Here is a 17,068-nt window from a genome sequence, read left to right as displayed (position 1 = left end):
CATCCTCCGCCCATACATATGTCCAACTAAGAACATAATGATGAATTAAGTCACTTTTTTTAATTCCTTTTTCTTCTGTTTTGTCTTATTAGATATGTTTCTTTCTAGTTTCCGTTGGGCAGGCTTGACTTTGACTAGTAGGAAGAAATTCAACATATCATATGGGCCGACAAGAAAAGCAACTCACTTACTTTAATTTTTTTTTCTTGAATATACCAACCAATATGTTGCTGTAATATATTATTATTTTTACAACTATAAATAAGCTGGGAAGAAGGCCAAGGATTCTTCCAACTCTCAAGTTGAATACATTTTTATATTTTTCTCTTGATTTTCTTCTTACCTTCCTACAACTTGGTCTTCTAGACTTCTTCCTAAGTGCACTATTTAAACCTTCTAATTCATTCAGTGGATATCTGTTTGAAAGCAAGCGTTTCTGGATTAAAGAGGAAATCATTTTAGTTGATATTTCTTAGAAGAAAATTTAAAAAAGCAATGGAATTCACAAGTTTAGTTGATACTTCTTTGGATCTGAATTTTAGACCTCTTCGAGTTCCCGATGGAATACCGGTAAGCATATGAGATAAATTTGCAATATATTATCATGCATGTATTTCCCTAATTTAATGAATATATATTCATTGGTTTAATTTGGACTATTAAGTCATTTCATTTGATTTCAGAAACAAGAAGTTGAGAGTAATTTTATTGGGCTTGGAATAGATCACACGCCAGTCAAGGATGAGGTTTGTAAAATCTTTTTCTTCTTTCCTTCTCTTTGTTAACTTTTCTTGCTTAAGATTAGTTAGAAAAAAACCAAATCTTTCTTCATCTCGATTCACTAATTGATAAGTAAGTAATTGTGAAAGATAAAACTTTTTTGTGGGAAGTGATATACCCCTTTAGGGAGGTTATTCACGAATTCAGATTAGTCGGAACAATGAGCTTTGAATATTAGATTGTTCTGAAAAATGACAAATTTTCTTTATTTTCTTTTGTTTTGTGTTGTCTCGGCAGGCAAGTGATTTGTTAGAGGAACTAAATAGAGTAAGTGCTGAAAACAAGAAGCTGACGGAGATGTTAACAGTGATGTGCCAAAATTACAATGCATTGAGAAACCAAGTGACGGAGTATATGAACAAGCACAGTACTACTACTGCTACTACTACTTCAGCTGATGATCATAGCGCTGGATCAAAGAAAAGATCAAAAGCTGAAAACAATGAAATATTGAAATCAGTTCAAGGAGAGAGTAGCTCAAGTGATGAAGACAACTCTTGTACAAAGAAACCAAGAGAAGAGCACATTAAAACTAAGACAACTAGAGTTTATGTGAGAACTGAAGCATCTGATACTTCTCTTGTAAGTTCCCAACACTATGAATATTACGTTCTTGATCATCATCTATTTAATTTGATGTTTTCGATTTCTAATGAGTACTCAAAGCAATATTCATTAATATTTTTGCAGATTGTGAAGGATGGATATCAATGGAGGAAATATGGTCAGAAAGTAACAAGAGACAACCCATCTCCAAGAGCTTATTTCAAGTGTTCTTTTGCTCCTACCTGCCTCGTCAAAAAGAAGGTACTTTAATCTTCAGACCCCCAAACAAATCTAAGCATTCTAAAAAGTCAACTCGATGCACTAAGCTCCATTTAGGTGCGGGGTTCGGAGAGTGCCGGACCACGAGGGTTTATTGTATGCAGTCTTATCCTGTATTTCTGCAATAGGTTGTTTTCACGGCTTGAACCCGTAACCGTATGGTCACGTGACAGCAACTAAATCTACGCATTCTGAACAATTAAATTCTCATTTTATGTGATCTAGCTTCATGGAACTAATATGTACCTCAAAACCAGTGCTGAAAAAAAAATTGATTAAGGTCTAATATGTAAATCGAAAAGCAAAAATAATATCAATATATAGCTTTTTTAGGATGCATATGACAAAATTATTATTTCTTTGATTGTAAATTGATTCTTCCTGACGTACGGTTAAACTAAGAGTGTTGAAAAGATATCTCATGTCTTTATCGACTAGGAAACAACTCGGCAAGTAGGAGTTATTAATTAGCTAGCCCGACTTTCCTTGAAATTTCTTAGTTGTAGTAGCTACTTCCAGATATTTTATAGATTGTATAAAATTTGGTGGCCCAACCTCAGTGGCAAATTTAGAACCTTAACTTATTATTTCAATTTGAAACCTATACATATGAAAAAGCATTTAAAATGTACACAGACGATAAAATTACACTCATTTTGATTTCATTAACTAACTCTAAATCTTCAATTCTTCTTCTAACAATGAGTTGTCTGGTGTTAATTTAATAGGTGCAACGAAGCGTAGAAGATCAGTCTATTCTGGTGGCAACATATGAAGGAGAACACAACCATTCACATCCCTCTAAAACGGATGCTGCAAACGCCGTTACAACTTCCCCTTGTAACCGTTTAAACGGGAAGAGTACTCTTGGGGTTACTGCTTCAGTGCCATGTTCCAACACTCTCAACAGCTCAGGACCAAACATTATTCTTGATCTTACAGAACCCAAAAACACGTTACAAATTGACGAAAAGAAAGTGACTAGCAGTACAAGTACTAGTACTGCAGGTGGACATAATAAGCGCAAATCATCATTAGGAGGAGGTGATAATCATCAAAATAGACCAGAATTCCAACACTTCTTGATTGAACAAATGGCTTCTTCCTTGACAAAAGATCCAAGTTTTCAAGCAGCCTTAGCTGCCGCTATTTCGGGAAAATTCCTACCAAATAATCAGACAGATAAATAAATGATTAAATAAACCAAACCTTATTATTGATGATTGGTCGACAGTTTTTCAATGTTTTCATCACGTTGATTCATTGAAAGGTTCCAGAGAAAAACCCACTAGAAGATGTTGTAAAATGTAAATACTGTTATTGTCTCTTTGGGAAACAGTAGGTTGGACTAGGAAGGTGCACGTGGAAATGGGATCTTGATTTGGGCTAATTTTCCATGGCAGCCAAAATTGGTTAGATTATCGTTGTTGAATTCGGTTATTCCTGCAATATACGAAATAAGGTTTAAAATTCTATACTTGATCCGATTTGAATTGCTATATTTGGTATGAATTTAATTTTTTATAACTGCCTGGTTTTTTGATCGACTCTTAACATGTTATTCATTTATTTTCACGTTACGAAAACATGCTGTGCACATTATCTGCGGTTAGCTCTTAAATTATTGGATCGTGTAGATATTCTTTTGCAAGTAATAGAATGAGATTTAACTAGTTTGTTATGTATGTATTTTTCTTTTCGTTTTCTGTTCACTTTGACGAATGTCCAAAAATTCAGGCCATGTTGAAGTCAAAGGCAGAAAAGACCACACGTGAGGAGGAGAAGTTACTTATCTGTAATAAAATTGTGAGAAAAAGGAGAGATTTTGGGAGCATAAGTACCGCGACGCGAGCTAAGGATTATTATAATTCAGTGTCATGGCAAGACTAAAACAAAAATAGCTTATGCTACTCGCCTAGTTTTTAAATGTTAATATCAGCGCCAATTTCAGTTGATTTTCAAACCTGCAAAGTTAATTCCTGACATTCGGTGAGAAACCAAAAAAAAAACAAATGACAACCACGGTGTGTCATTACCATATAAATATTGTTTCAATTTTTACATTCTATTTAAAAAGATGGAAACCGCTTCTTTAATGTATTAACTTTGTGATCTCTTCTGGTGGCGGAACAGAAAGCTATTAAGTTAGAAACAAACCAAATATAGAGACAGCATATATATAGTAACATAAAATGTAGAAAAGTATTAGTCAACCACCATTTCCTAAGCTAGTATTTTAATGTAATCTATGTATTTTTCGTTGTTCTTTTTCAAATGTAATTTCTTAACCTGGAACGCTGGATGATTAGCCACATTCTTGCCCTGCCACCTTAAATTTTCTCCCTTAAAACCTACTCCACCTTGCCCAGTTTTGCCTAGGCCTGTGACATCATTATTTTTTTGATCAAATTGTATACACAGCCGTCGCTAATTCCTGTTAAATTTCATCATCTCCCCCCTCCCCTTCAGCTGCAAACAGTTTACAGTCTGAGATGTACACAGCAACGGGAAAAAATAAATAGCAAGGTCATTTATACACAAGCACTTGCCGCCCTTTCAACTGTATCGCAAACAAGGGCGCGCAAAGCCACCAAATCTACTACTAGTAGTATAAATTACATATCACTACTTTGACATAATTCACTATGTGGATAAATTGAAGTCATCAATAGCTCTTATAAGACCCATTTCTGTTTCATCCTTGAGTTGTTTCACTTCAGTCTTAGCCGCAAGGCCATCATCGTTCTCCATTCCATCAATTGCAGCTACACAATCATGAAATCTGAAGCAACTAATGAGATGGTCGTTTGTAATTCCAGCTACTTGCATGAACGAGTACACAACAGTAGGCCCGACTCCTCTGAATCCTCTTTTAACTAGGTCTTTGCTTATCCCTTCTGCTTTTGATGTCTTCATTGGCACCTGCCTTGCATATCGGAACTGACTAACTATAGGTTTGTTGTTCACAAAACCCCATATGTATTTGTCGAAAGATCCAAGCTCATCGATTATCTGAGAGGATAACAAGGGCATGGCATCAAAAATTGTTTCCAATTAACAACTACTACTCACTGACGCTGTTATATTGAGGAGCCCAATATGGATTTTACTTCAATATTTTAAAGACAAATTATGATTTAGACTACTTTTATGTAGTCTAAAGTATATAGTTCCTATTTCAAAAGAACTAAATAAAAGCCGCTATCCAAATTCACACAAAAAAATTAATGATTTGACCCTCATACTCCTAAACCCTAACTTTTAAAAGAAAAAAAAAATATTTGAGAAATATCGTTTCTCTTTCTCCTTTCAGAAGCTCTTTGTTATTTAATATACCCAGCTTCTAGAATACCGCACCTATTAAAAACACAGCTAATGCCTTATATTTCATAATCACATCATATCTGTAGTTTCTGACTTTAACAGCATATCACATGCAGCTGCCAACTATTTTGAAAATTTTGCACCAAGTACAGAAACCATCAGTTTTCTGGGAAGCAGAATTATACTTTCTGCTCAAGACAGCTGATACAATAAACGTAGACCAATTAACTCGAAAACTATTGAGCTCTAATTTATTTGCGGCGAAGAAGCAATTTCCTGTTGTTATCTTTTTTCATTATCTAACGAGGGTCCCAAAGCCTCCTATTACTTTTGTAAAATTGACAGCCATCTTGGTGGAATTATCTAAGTATTTCGACTAATGAAGAAAATGAAAGTCCATGAGCCAAGCACTGAGTAAACTTCTATAGGTTTTTATCCTAGCCAGTACAAATTCTTCTTCAAGACAAGGACAACCCAGTAAGAGAGAAAACTTTGCACATACCTTACAGGTTTGGCGTGCATTTTCAACAATTGCCCGCAGCTTAACCTCTGATAAGAGAGTGCTGGCAGGGCTTCCTGGTGGTGCTATCTTCTTCTCATTTAGTTTTGAGACTGCAACTGGGTCAAAATTTTGAAAGACTTCTCTGCATAACAAATAGTTCCAGCTTTTGTAAGGCAACCAGATATGAAACAATAACCCATGTTCTGGTACTCCAAAGCACTGGTGCAAAGCTTAATGTACCTAAACGTATGCCTTTTACTGAGAATTGCTGGCCATGAGAGTTCAGCTAATGCAGTGCATAGACTGAGAAGTTCAAAAAGTTTCCTGTAAAAAAGCAGTAACTCAGACTGAGAAGACCATCACATGAAATTGCCTTGTCATTGCAAGATGCAGAAGAATAAGAAAACATAAAGTACGAGTACGCACTTGTCGTCATGGACTGGAACTCCCCATTCCTCATCATGAAACGCAGCATATGATGGATCTTTTAACAAAATGAAACCAATTAGCAGAGGGAACTAATAAGAATGTAACATCTACATTTATAACAATAATATATCCTGCAAAGGGACGAACCAATATAATGGCAAATTCTAAAACTGGATCAATAACAGAATCCATCACAAACAACGAACTAACCCTCAATCGCAGACTTACTAGAATTAGCTATATGTGTCTTCTGTCTCATTTCCGCTCTATTCAACCCATTTTATTCCACTACCAAATAATTTGCCTTTAAGGGAAAAATTAGGCCTCCTGTCACAAACATATACTACCAGAATAGGACTCCTGACAAATAATAAACCTATATGGATCCCTTTTTTTTTTAATGAAGTAAGGTATTGCATTAAAGGCATCAAGAAGATGCAAAATAGATACATGCGAAAACTTGGTTAACTCCTAATACAAAAACAAACCTTTCTAGAACAGGGAGTTAACCAAGACCAAAAAGGAATGGCTACTAAACCATTGAGAGGGAACCTATATGGATCCTTTGCTTAGAATCCAGCACGAAAATGGAAAAATTTACCCTGATCAACTTGTTGGTAGACTTGCTACTTGTTTCTCAATGTAGGATTAGAAGAACAAAAGTAAAATCCAGCTAGAGAGCAAGATCACAGAACATCATTTGTGTGCGACAAAATGGAATAGAGACGTACACAAACTTTCAGTTTTGCATGCACTACATACTTATTCGGCATCAGGTTCCGTACCGAACACTTTGACCTTTCCTAATTTTATTCGTTAGTTCTTAAGCCCAGTGAAGGGGAAAATAATCCTACAATAATTCTTCCCCTTATCAGGTCACAGTTAATAGTGTACCCAAAAATGATCATATCATAACACTTCTGTCGCTTCTGTTTCTTTTTTGTTTTTGGATACTATTGTGCTTCTTTTTTATTTCAGTTTATTCTTTTTGAGAAAGGTAAACAATAATACTACCATATTTTTCCATCTTTAAACCCCAAATCTCATCATTAGGGGAAAGGTATAGGAATGACTCGTTACATCACAAAATAGGCGGTAAACTCAAACACCATGGGAGGAGAAGTGGCAAATGAGAATCCTATACATCTACCGCGGAGGGGGCTTCACTGATAGCGGCGCAACAGAGGAAGCCCAAACTCAGTTATACTGCTATCGCGTCTAAGGTTTCGCGATCACGGCAATGAAGGTTCTGGCCCAGCCCAAGGATTTTATATATATCGAAGGGGCCAAGACAGCAGCTAAGGTTGCCACAAAGACTAAAGTAGAGATATTTTCCAGGGATAGTTTAATAACACTTCAAAATGATTATGTTTCAGAGCTCATGCATGGCCAGCCACTTAAATTTCCCGACATCAAGGACATAACCCGTCACTCCTCTGACCATGTTTAATATTGTTAGAGAAAAAAAATCAAACATTATCAGAGGAGTGATGGGCTCATGTCCTTGATGTCTGGAAACTAAAGTGACTGACCATGCATGAGTCTGACCATGTTTGATTTCATATCAATGTTGACAAGAAAAAGAGAGAGAAAGACAATTAGCAAAGAAGGGAAAAGCCTGTTAAATAAGATGCCGGAGATGTGGTTTAATAGAATGATGCTAATGTATAAATTATACAACCATGCATATTACTAGTATTCATGCATCATAAATACACTGTAAACATGGGACCTACAACCAAATGGTAAAAGAGAAGTGCTCAACTTGCATGGATCAATAGATTTTGAGGCTAGTTTACAAACTAGTTAATGAAAGTTTTCCCCAGCTTTTGGCACTTGCCCTCGAAGTTGTTCAGTGAAAAGGTTTATTCTCCTCAAACTTGTACATAGAACCTCACAGATGAGCATACATGTGCTCGCACCTGTCAAACATCCTTCTAGCCAACAGCCCAGCTACTCTATGTAATAATTAGTAATAAGACACACACCATAACTAAGAACACACCACTAGTTACTTCAGAAGAATTCACAAAGCCATTGGTCAGTTAGATAAGACTGGCATCTAATAAAGAGCCATGAGGGGGCACTTAGAGAAGCATGCACACCTAGTAAATCATGTCTACAAGACTGCTCAGCTAATACAAGACGATCCTCTTTTAATGCCTAAGGAAGTCAAGTTTACAGCTCGGACACTCATTAGGCATATGAGGCATCTTAGGAAATGCCTTATACAGATGACTTCCCAATTAATGATGGAGAAATTTCACTCTTTTGACCATTCTTTTACCTTGTTTGTTCATCATAAAAAAACATGAAACTTAAGCGACTTCCTGAACAGGCGTATGCTACTAGTTTAGAATTGCTTTTACCTTCTTTCCATACTAGGTCAATTGCTCCTCTTCATTGCCTCAAGCAACACCAGGAATGGAATTAAATTCCAACTTCAAGGGAAAAAAAAAAAAGGCAGCCCGGTGCACTATGCTCCCGCTATGCGCGGGGTCCGGGAAGGGCCGGACCACAAGGGTCTAACTCAAGAAAAAAAGAAAGTTGGAAAAGGGTATGGAATTAAATTCCAACTACAGGAACACAAGAAAAGGATAGTTGGAAAAGACTTAGTACAAGCTGTCAGAGATAAGCATATTTACTCACATTAATTTGTGTTAGGTGGTAAAGGATACTGGAAAGCATCTACAAGATTAACAGTCAATAAATTAGCAGATTTCCCATAACTCAAAGGAAAGTCTTATCCAAAGAATTCGGATCAGGATGTAGTTGGGGATTCAACTCATATAAAATATCAGCTTCGTGGAACAGGTAACATTATCCAATACGTAAATAGTAACCATGAAGATAATCATAATTTGTAGGAGCATTAATACTAGATTAGGTTAGGATATAATAGATGTAACAGCTACATCAATCAAAAACAAGCATTTATCTAGATGGACAAGAAATCTAGCTGGTATCCAACAGCCTAGCACTATATAACTCAGATGATAGCAGGCTTGAAATATGACAGCTTGAGGGCACAAGGCTTTTCAAAATGAGATCAATGAGTTAGCTAATACTCAGAAGTCGAATGGGTCTCCTGAACTCAGCTGAATGCAGAACTAGCCCAGCTTTGAAATGTGACTGAACTATTCAGTCCATTGTTTTGCGTCCCAATAAAGTAAAAAAATCCAAGCCCCATCTACATACATTTAAAGATGGATATTCATATTCTAGCAAAGACCTACAAATTTCCATTTTCTGCTGCTAGTGGATTAACTAGAAGGACTTATAGATGAACCAAGAACACCAGCGTCCGAAATGCTATCCCAAAATTATATAAGACACTTAAGAAAAAGACAGTTATGTAATACACTTAACAGTGCCTTTGCCTTTTAAAAAACACTGTAAAAAGACATATTCAGCAAATGAAATTGCAACATTATAGAAGTGGACATACCAGTAGTTGGGGTCACCCAAGCACACCTTTTCTTTATCACTGAAGCATCACCACTGACGGGACTGGGAGACAAGCTCTCCACTTCACCAACAGATTTTCCACTTTTCTCAGACTTGTCTACTTTCGGGCTGCATTGCTTCCTTCGTCCAGACTTTGGCGTCAAACTACCCCGGCTCAATTTCCCCGTGGATGCTCGGCTATGAGAAGAGTCCGTCGAAGCATCAGAGGAACACGAGGCATTGAGCGATAAATTAGGCCTCATCAGCAAAGTCCTATGGTCCTGTTGCTGTCTCAAAATAGAAGGAACACTCCCACATTTCTTCGAAGCAGCCACCGGCGACTTTGATTGCGGCAACGGATCAGCTCCTTGAAATTTCTTGCCCTTAGACTCTTCAGTCTCAGCTGGCTTGTTGTTAGTCTTAATGGGCTTCTCTGTGGGCTTTCGTAATTCAACGGATCTGGCCTTATTACCCGCCGGCCCGAGTACTGGTCGCACCTCGGAATCAGCATGGTTCATCGATTTAACCCTAGGACCTCCAGACATTGAAGCAATTACAGCTCTAGAATTTCGAAGAAACTAGAATTTCAAATATGCTAGGGTTGGACTGCTGTGAGAGCAAAAACAGTGAAGGGAAAAAGAAGGTGCATTGTAATTGTTGTGGACCGGAAGGTAGAGAATAAGAACCCTAGAGAGTTAAAGAGCACATTATCGACGAGAAGAAGAAAAGGAAGTAGGGGGGGGGGGGGGGGGGAGGGGTAGACAGGTTTAATGGGAAATTGGAGACTGTCCGATCTAGGAAACTAACGGCGACTTCTTTAAGGATGTTTCTAGAGAGAGAGACAATATTACTACGGCTCTTTCTTCATTTTCATTTAAGCGTGATCAACAAAAGCCACCACTTATCTTTTGCCACGTATTAAATATTTGTACTTTCTTTTTGCGCTCTTTTTTCTTTTCTCTTCTTGAATTATTATTTCTAAATTTACTTATGTTTTTTTTTACTTAATTGAAGGGCAAATTATTTACAATCTAACAATATTTTACTGGTTTTATAAACTAGAGTAATATACTTTGAAGAATAAGAAAATATTATGTAGACTACAAAATTTAGAATCAAAAAGCAGATACTAACAACTAACCCTTAAAATGTAGTATTTTTTATACTACCATTATTGGACTAATTTGAAACCAAAAAAGGAAAAGGAAACAAGGGGAATCACCAACTAAAAACTTAAGTTAGGATAAGTAAGAAACTAGATGTGGTGTTTGATTATTGATTTTATCCCTACCTTGAGGTAGAGAGGCGGTTTCCAAATGAAACTCGGCATCCTTCCCTCCAAAAACTCCCCACTTTGCTCTTGGGGTGACTCAAATTCACAACCTCTTAGTTGAAAATGGAGGGTACTTACCATCAGAGCAACCCACCTTGTCGAGAGTTTAGAATTAAACTTTCTTATAAGAGTTTAGAATACATAAGAGTTTAGAATTAAACTTTCTGATAATAGTTGCTCTATGACACGTTAAAAAAAATGTGAGATATATTTTGATTTGATAATTGGGTTTGAGTATCGACCAACCCTCAATCTCTAAGTTTGAAGTATTAGAAGTTAGTAAGGCTAGTTTTAGTTAAGCACTACTAGAGCACTGTTACATTATAAATGAGTGATGTATAAGTTATAAATGGAAGTTTGAGTACAACTTTAGTTTCATGAACATCTTCATATATTAATTAAGATTATAAAGAGGAAACTATACTACCAAAAAGAACGGTTCTGATTCATAAAAGAGGTTACCTTAAAGTCAAAAGATGAGAGACTACTTCCAAGCTAGTTAGTGAATAAAACAAGGCGTAAGAATTTACTTTTTCCCTTTTAAGATCTCGTCTCTCTCCCTGTATGTAATCTTTTCTTCCTTTTGATCTCATCATTGACTCTTTTTCTAATCTTGCTTTTTTGACTATTGGTAGAGGAGTTCTTTCCTTTTCATGCATCTTTTTCCTTAATTGCATCTTAAGCAATCTTTTTATAGGAAACCTGTAACTGATTCTCCCTATGAATATAGTATTTGCTAGCACTTTGTATATTACTACCAGAAGTAGAAAACAAGACAAGAACAAAGGGAAACATTGGGACCTACTTATCCAACACCCTTCACACATTCATAAATCCAACGTCAGCTTCTGCTATTCTGCTATAGTTTTTAGTAACAAAAGCACTTCCTATCCCAAAATTATTGCAGAATTTTATGATACACTCAAATGGCTACAACTAGTCTACTGCCTAAGTTCATTTCTCATTTTCTTACTAGCCCACCTTCTTTTCCTATAACCCATGTCACAAATGTACCTTTCTTGATTAAAAATCCATTGGATAACACATTTTGTGCCAGAAAATCAGGGAGTTTTCGGCCCAATGCTAAGAAGAAAAATCCATGGCTTGACCCTTTTGACTATGGTGATGACCCTGAAATGGAGTATGGTTCACTTTTTTCTGATGGTAAACAAGATGAGGATCCAAGGCCACCTGATAATCCCGATAATCCATACGGATTCCTCAAATTCCCAATGGGATACTCTGTCGAAATTGCTTCTTTGGGTTTGAAAATTAGAGGTGATGTTAGGAGATGTTGTTGTGTAATTGATGGAGGAGTTTATGAGAATTTGCTGTTTTTCCCAACAATTCAGATGATTAAGGATAGGTACCCTGGCGTTCAAGTGGATATCTTAGCAACGCCTAGGGGAAAACAGACTTTTGAGCTGAACAAAAATGTGAGGTGGGCTAATGCCTATGATTTGGATGATGATTTCCCTGAACCTGCAGAGTACACAGATATGGTTGGAATTCTTAAGGTTTGCCGTGCCATTCTGCCATAACAGATCATTAATTAAACAAATTTTTGCCTTCGATATCTGATTCTTGCTATATCTTGATATATGTAATGTAATTAACACACTGCCCCTAAACTTAGAGAAACATCAAACACTAAGCCACTTGGCCAGGTATAAAGATTTACGTGTAATTATCTTATCGGTGACTTGATTGTGTAAATACTTACACTAGTCGGTGTATACTACTGAAGTTCTTTTCTTAATTGTGTAGCTAAGTGATCTCCTTGGACCTAATATAATTGCACCTATAATAATCTACTTTAAACTACCTTTCTGACTTTTAAGATTTGCCTGGAAAAGGCTTGTGAAGTCGAGCAAACCGTGTTTGGAAATTAAATAATTGCTTACACTAACTTCAAGATATTAAATTATTAATCACTTTTTCTAGTCAAATGGAGATAAAAATTTACTGTTCTGCATATCAGCTTCAAGCTACCTGCATTATGAATAGAGAATTTATATATTTGCTAAGTTATTTTGCTCTAATACATGGTTTATTGCAGAGTAGGTACTATGATATGATCTTGTCAACCAAACTGGCAGGGATTGGACATGCAGTATTCTTGTTTATGTCAACTGCCCGGGACAGAGTTAGCTATATTTACCCAAATGTGAATTCTGCAGGAGCAGGATTATTTCTATCAGAAACTTTTACACCAGAAAGCATGAATCTTTCCGATGGCGGATACCATATGTAAGTAGACGTTTCAACTGAAATTTTGGTTTTGCATATATATATATATATATATATATATATATATATATATATATATATATATATATATATATATCACACGTTTACAGACACACTTTTATGACAATAGGTATCGTCAGATGGTTGATTGGTTAGGCAGACCAGCTCGTAAAGTACCACGACAACCTTTACCCCCACTTAAAATTTCAATCTCAAGAAAGATTAGGGATGTTGTAGAGGCAAAATATAAGAATGCTGGTGCACAGAGAGGAAAATATATTGTAATTCATGGGATAAAATCAGATTCCAAAGCTTCTATGCAGTCGAGGGGCGATGCTGATAGCTTGCTTCCAGTTGAGATTTGGGCCGAGATAGCAGAAGAGATTAGGTATGATTTCTGTGTTTGTCGGAAAGCTGGTTAGTCTTTTTTGTCAAATGCAAGAAATTTTGTGAGATATACTAATGAACAGCAAACTATATCAGGGGAATTAAGCCGGTTTTTGTCATTCCGCATGAGAAAGAAAGAGAAAATGTGGAAGATGCAGTTGGTTTAGATGCTAGTATAGTGTTCATAACCACTCCTGGACAGGTTTGTTTTCTCTGCCAGATCATGATATCATATTTTCATTGACTGATACACCAGTGGTTGAAAAACCATAAACAGAGAAATTGTTGGAGCCAGATATATAATGGTGACAATTTACCTTATACTATAGCAGAGGGGATAGTCAAATGAAATATAGTCTGCTTCTGTTGCATGTTTATTACTGGCAACTTTATATATATGCCCTTTCCACATGAACGTACTGAAACATAGTAGTAACGAATTTTAGAAGGAGATAGCAACATGAGCACAAGCAACTAACAGTGTTACACAAATTTCTCTGACCTAGCTTGCTGCTCTTATTGATGACTCTGCTGGAGTGATAGCTACAAATACAGCTGCCATACAACTTGCTCATGCGCGTGGAAAGCCAAGGTAATGTCATGTATTACAAGCTGTAACTGGCAAATTTTTTGCACCTTTTGTTGTCTTTGTGGGTGGTTGATACACTTGACTTATATTTACTACTCCTGTCTGTTTCAATTTAAAAGAACAACATATTTCTATATTTGAAAACAATTCAACTTTAAACTTTTCATTTTACAAATGTCGTGGTCCCACAAAATTTTCGTCCCTTAATTTTTTAGGACCGCATGTTTTAAAAAACTTTTTTTTTTTCTTAAACTTTATACCAAGTCAAACTATGTCATCTAAATAAAAAAAAATGAGGGAGTATCTATTTTACCTTTTTTGTGGGGGCATGAAACCATGTCTGAAATCTGTATTGGTTTTCTCTGTGCAGTGTTGGGCTATTCTGTTCTGAGGATAAGGCCAGAAGTTTTGTTCCCAATGCAGAAGAAAAGAAATGTGCAACCATTTCATCAAAGACAGGAAAATTGGTAGATATCGATGTTGAAGCTGTGAAAAGCGCAGTCCAAATTTTCACCATGCCCCTAGCAATCTTCTAAATATTACCTCCCCCCCCCCCCCCCCCGCCCTCCCTCCATGTTGTAAGTAGTTGTTGCTCTACTTTCTTCTCATTGTAATTGTAATTAATAGAAGCGCAAAGAAACCTTTGTTCTTTTCTCTCAGTAGCCATCTGTGCTCTCTCTATGATCTCACACACAATCCAATATACACTAATATGGGGAACAGTTTAGTTTCTAAATAGTTTCCTGTTCAAATTTTCTGGAAAGTAGACAAGCCATTAACACCGAGTTCTAACTTAGCAGGTAATGATGTGATGATAGTAACCAAGACACTATTTTATGTTTTTGATAAGTCAAATAATTACCAAGACATTATTTTGTTCAGCTTTCAGATTGTTATGTTCATAACCATGAATGGTAATTTGTCAAAGAATTGCTGGTGACATATTGAGAACTCTTAACCGCAAAATTCTCAGAGGAATGACAATGTACTAAGCCCACAATCCGCTGACTGTACATTTGAAGAGGCCAGTATCGACTGTAATTAGTTCTTTTGTTCCTGTTAAGTTACGTGTCTTTTTATATTTTGATGATCTAACAAACTTCATGTGAGAACCAGATTGGGAACCTGTTACACTTTTTCAAAGTGCTCAAGAACAACAAGTCTCGTGTCTGGCACAAGTTCCAACATGTTCAGTCAAAGAAACGGCAGAGGGAACATATGACTATCAGTTCCTCCGGTGATAGTACAAGTCAACTCCCTACACCTGTTAAAGTTGTTGCACTGTTCCTCTGCATATGCAACAGTCACTTTATGGAGCATGCCTTGTACCGGATAATTGCATTCATCATCCCAATGACCTCACTTATATATATTACCAACATGAGGCAAGGGAAAACATACACTTGAAAACCCTAAATCATTAAGTCTCTCTCAAGTGTGCTGTCGTCTTTCATTGACTCCAAGGCTTGAAGAATAAAGTAGCAACATAACGAAGGATCAGATCCCAACACTAAGTCTATCATATGTCCTTAATATTATTGTATCTTTGTTAAGTGTTATGTACTTATAATTCTTACCCAGCTTAGTTAGAAGCATTCTGTAGGACATCGATTGTAAAACCATAAACTCTGTGTTTGTGTTTGGCTAAAGTTAGTCAAAGTGTGAGTTTTGGAATATAGTTATTACAAAGAAGCTTGTAATAGAGTTATTACAAGTAGGTGAGAGATTAAGAGGTTAATTCCTAGATTATAATAGGTTGTAATCTAAAGTTTGCTCAGTTAGTGAAGTTAAAATCCCACGAATGTAGGTCGTGGTTTTTAATCCCGTGAGTTGGGAGTTTTCCACGTAAAAAACTGTTGTGTCATTTACTTCTTTGTGTGTGTGTGTTCTGTGGGAACTAATAGAGAACCAGATTCTCTATACAGTTTGGTGGACTGTAAGTTTACATCAATTGGTATTAGAGCAGGTTCTCTCTATAAGGCTAACATCTAGAAAGGATCCACATGGCTGCTCTACCAAACTTTGAAGAAGGTCAATCAACCTATAGACCACCAAGATTCAATGGACAATACTACTGATGGTGGAAGACAAGAATGCATGATTTTATCATGGCTGAAGATTCAGAGCTTTGGGATGTCATCTGCGATGGATCCTTCGTCCCCATGAAGACCATTGACGAGCCAGCAGTGACAGTTCCAAAGACAAGGAAGGAGTACAACGATGTCGACCGCAAAGCTATAGAGAAAAACTTCCGTGCAAAGAAGATCCTCGTCTATAGTATTGGACCAGAGGAGTATAACAGAATTTCTGCTTGTCAATCTGCCAAGGAGATCTGGGAGGCTCTCCAAACCGCACATGAAGGAACAACTAAAGTCAAGCAGTCAAATATCGACATGCTCACTACTTGAGTATGAACTCTTCATGATGAAGGATGATGAGTCCATTCAGGACATGCATACTCGATTCACCTCCATCATCAATGAGCTCCACTCTCTAGGAGAGATCATTCCAAGGAACAAACTTATCAGGAAAATACTCAGTGTATTACCAGGTTCTTGGGAAAGCAAAGTCAATACTATCACAGAAGCAAAAGATTTGCAAAAGCTGACTATTGATGAACTCATTGGAAATATGAAGATATAAGAAATGAAGAAAAAGGACCATGAAAGAAGAGAACCCCAAGGAAAAGAACCTTGTCCTCAAGGCACACAACAATGATTCAAGTGGTGAGGATGCTGACATGGCCTATTTGACTAGGAGATTTCAAAAAATGGTTCACAGAAATGGAGGCATTCCGAAAAAGGGCAGCTCCAGCAGATCAAAAGGCTATGACTTGTGTCATAAATGCGGGAAGTCAGGACATTTCATCAAAGATTGTGCTCTACACAAGCAAGATCAGTACAAGCACAATACAGACAAAACAACCAAAAGGAACCCGGTTCCTGACAGAAAATTCAAGAGGAAAGATGCTACTGACAATGTTGTGAAACAAGCTTTTGCTGATAGGGAGACTCCTCCAGTGAATCTGAGGGAGATGGTGAACAAGGCGACACCTCTATGATGGCAGTTGAAAGCGAAGCAGCTGAATATGATTCCATTTTTGCCATGATGGCAAAATCTGACGATGATGATGATGATGAGGTAAACTTTCTAGACGTTCAAAGAAATTTGGTGGTCTTTGTCGGGCCCCGTTTTCTCATGA

General features: G+C 36.8%; 4 protein-coding genes across 6 annotated transcripts; 3 read left to right on the top strand and 1 right to left on the bottom strand.

Moving 5' to 3' along the window:
- The first annotated feature begins 288 nt into the window (after positions 1–288).
- On the top strand, positions 289–3,080 carry LOC104110245 (probable WRKY transcription factor 40). 2 transcript variants are annotated; one of them, XM_070197615.1, is made up of 6 exons: positions 289–570; positions 684–746; positions 1,018–1,362; positions 1,471–1,587; positions 2,334–2,515; positions 2,546–3,080. In XM_070197615.1, exons 1-6 carry the CDS (start codon positions 496–498, stop codon positions 2,793–2,795), a joined length of 1,032 nt encoding a protein of 343 aa, XP_070053716.1. In that variant the 5' UTR covers positions 289–495; the 3' UTR covers positions 2,796–3,080. The 2 variants fall into 2 exon arrangements, with proteins under 2 accessions (XP_070053716.1, XP_009617989.1); XM_009619694.4 differs by having other exon boundaries at positions 2,334–3,080.
- Positions 3,081–4,100: 1,020 nt separating this feature from the next.
- On the bottom strand, positions 4,101–10,140 carry LOC104110244 (uncharacterized). Of its 2 annotated transcripts, none has more exons than XM_009619693.3 (5): positions 9,309–10,140; positions 5,858–5,915; positions 5,672–5,755; positions 5,432–5,573; positions 4,101–4,617 (listed from the first exon to the last, which is right to left on the bottom strand). In XM_009619693.3, the coding sequence occupies exons 1-5, from the start codon at positions 9,850–9,852 to the stop codon at positions 4,249–4,251; spliced, it is 1,197 nt and encodes a 398-aa protein (XP_009617988.1). In that variant the 5' UTR covers positions 9,853–10,140; the 3' UTR covers positions 4,101–4,248. The 2 variants fall into 2 exon arrangements, with proteins under 2 accessions (XP_009617988.1, XP_070053715.1); XM_070197614.1 differs by having other exon boundaries at positions 5,432–5,576; positions 5,669–5,755; positions 9,309–10,121.
- Positions 10,141–11,493: 1,353 nt separating this feature from the next.
- On the top strand, positions 11,494–14,602 carry LOC104103482 (photosynthetic NDH subunit of subcomplex B 1, chloroplastic). Its single transcript, XM_070197613.1, has 6 exons — positions 11,494–12,157; positions 12,700–12,890; positions 13,021–13,278; positions 13,374–13,479; positions 13,784–13,869; positions 14,237–14,602. Exons 1-6 carry the CDS (start codon positions 11,567–11,569, stop codon positions 14,400–14,402), a joined length of 1,398 nt encoding a protein of 465 aa, XP_070053714.1. The 5' UTR covers positions 11,494–11,566; the 3' UTR covers positions 14,403–14,602.
- A 1,357-nt stretch (positions 14,603–15,959) lies between these two features.
- LOC138908512 (uncharacterized) lies at positions 15,960–16,274 on the top strand. Its single transcript, XM_070199184.1, has one exon. The coding sequence runs from the start codon at positions 15,960–15,962 to the stop codon at positions 16,272–16,274; it is 315 nt and encodes a 104-aa protein (XP_070055285.1).
- Positions 16,275–17,068: the final 794 nt, after the last annotated feature.

Source organism: Nicotiana tomentosiformis, chromosome 3 (genome assembly GCF_000390325.3).
Source record: "Nicotiana tomentosiformis chromosome 3, ASM39032v3, whole genome shotgun sequence".
Classification (NCBI taxonomy): domain Eukaryota; kingdom Viridiplantae; phylum Streptophyta; class Magnoliopsida; order Solanales; family Solanaceae; genus Nicotiana; species Nicotiana tomentosiformis.
Note: the sequence above shows the minus strand (reverse complement) of the source record. Positions and strands in the feature narration are given on the sequence as shown.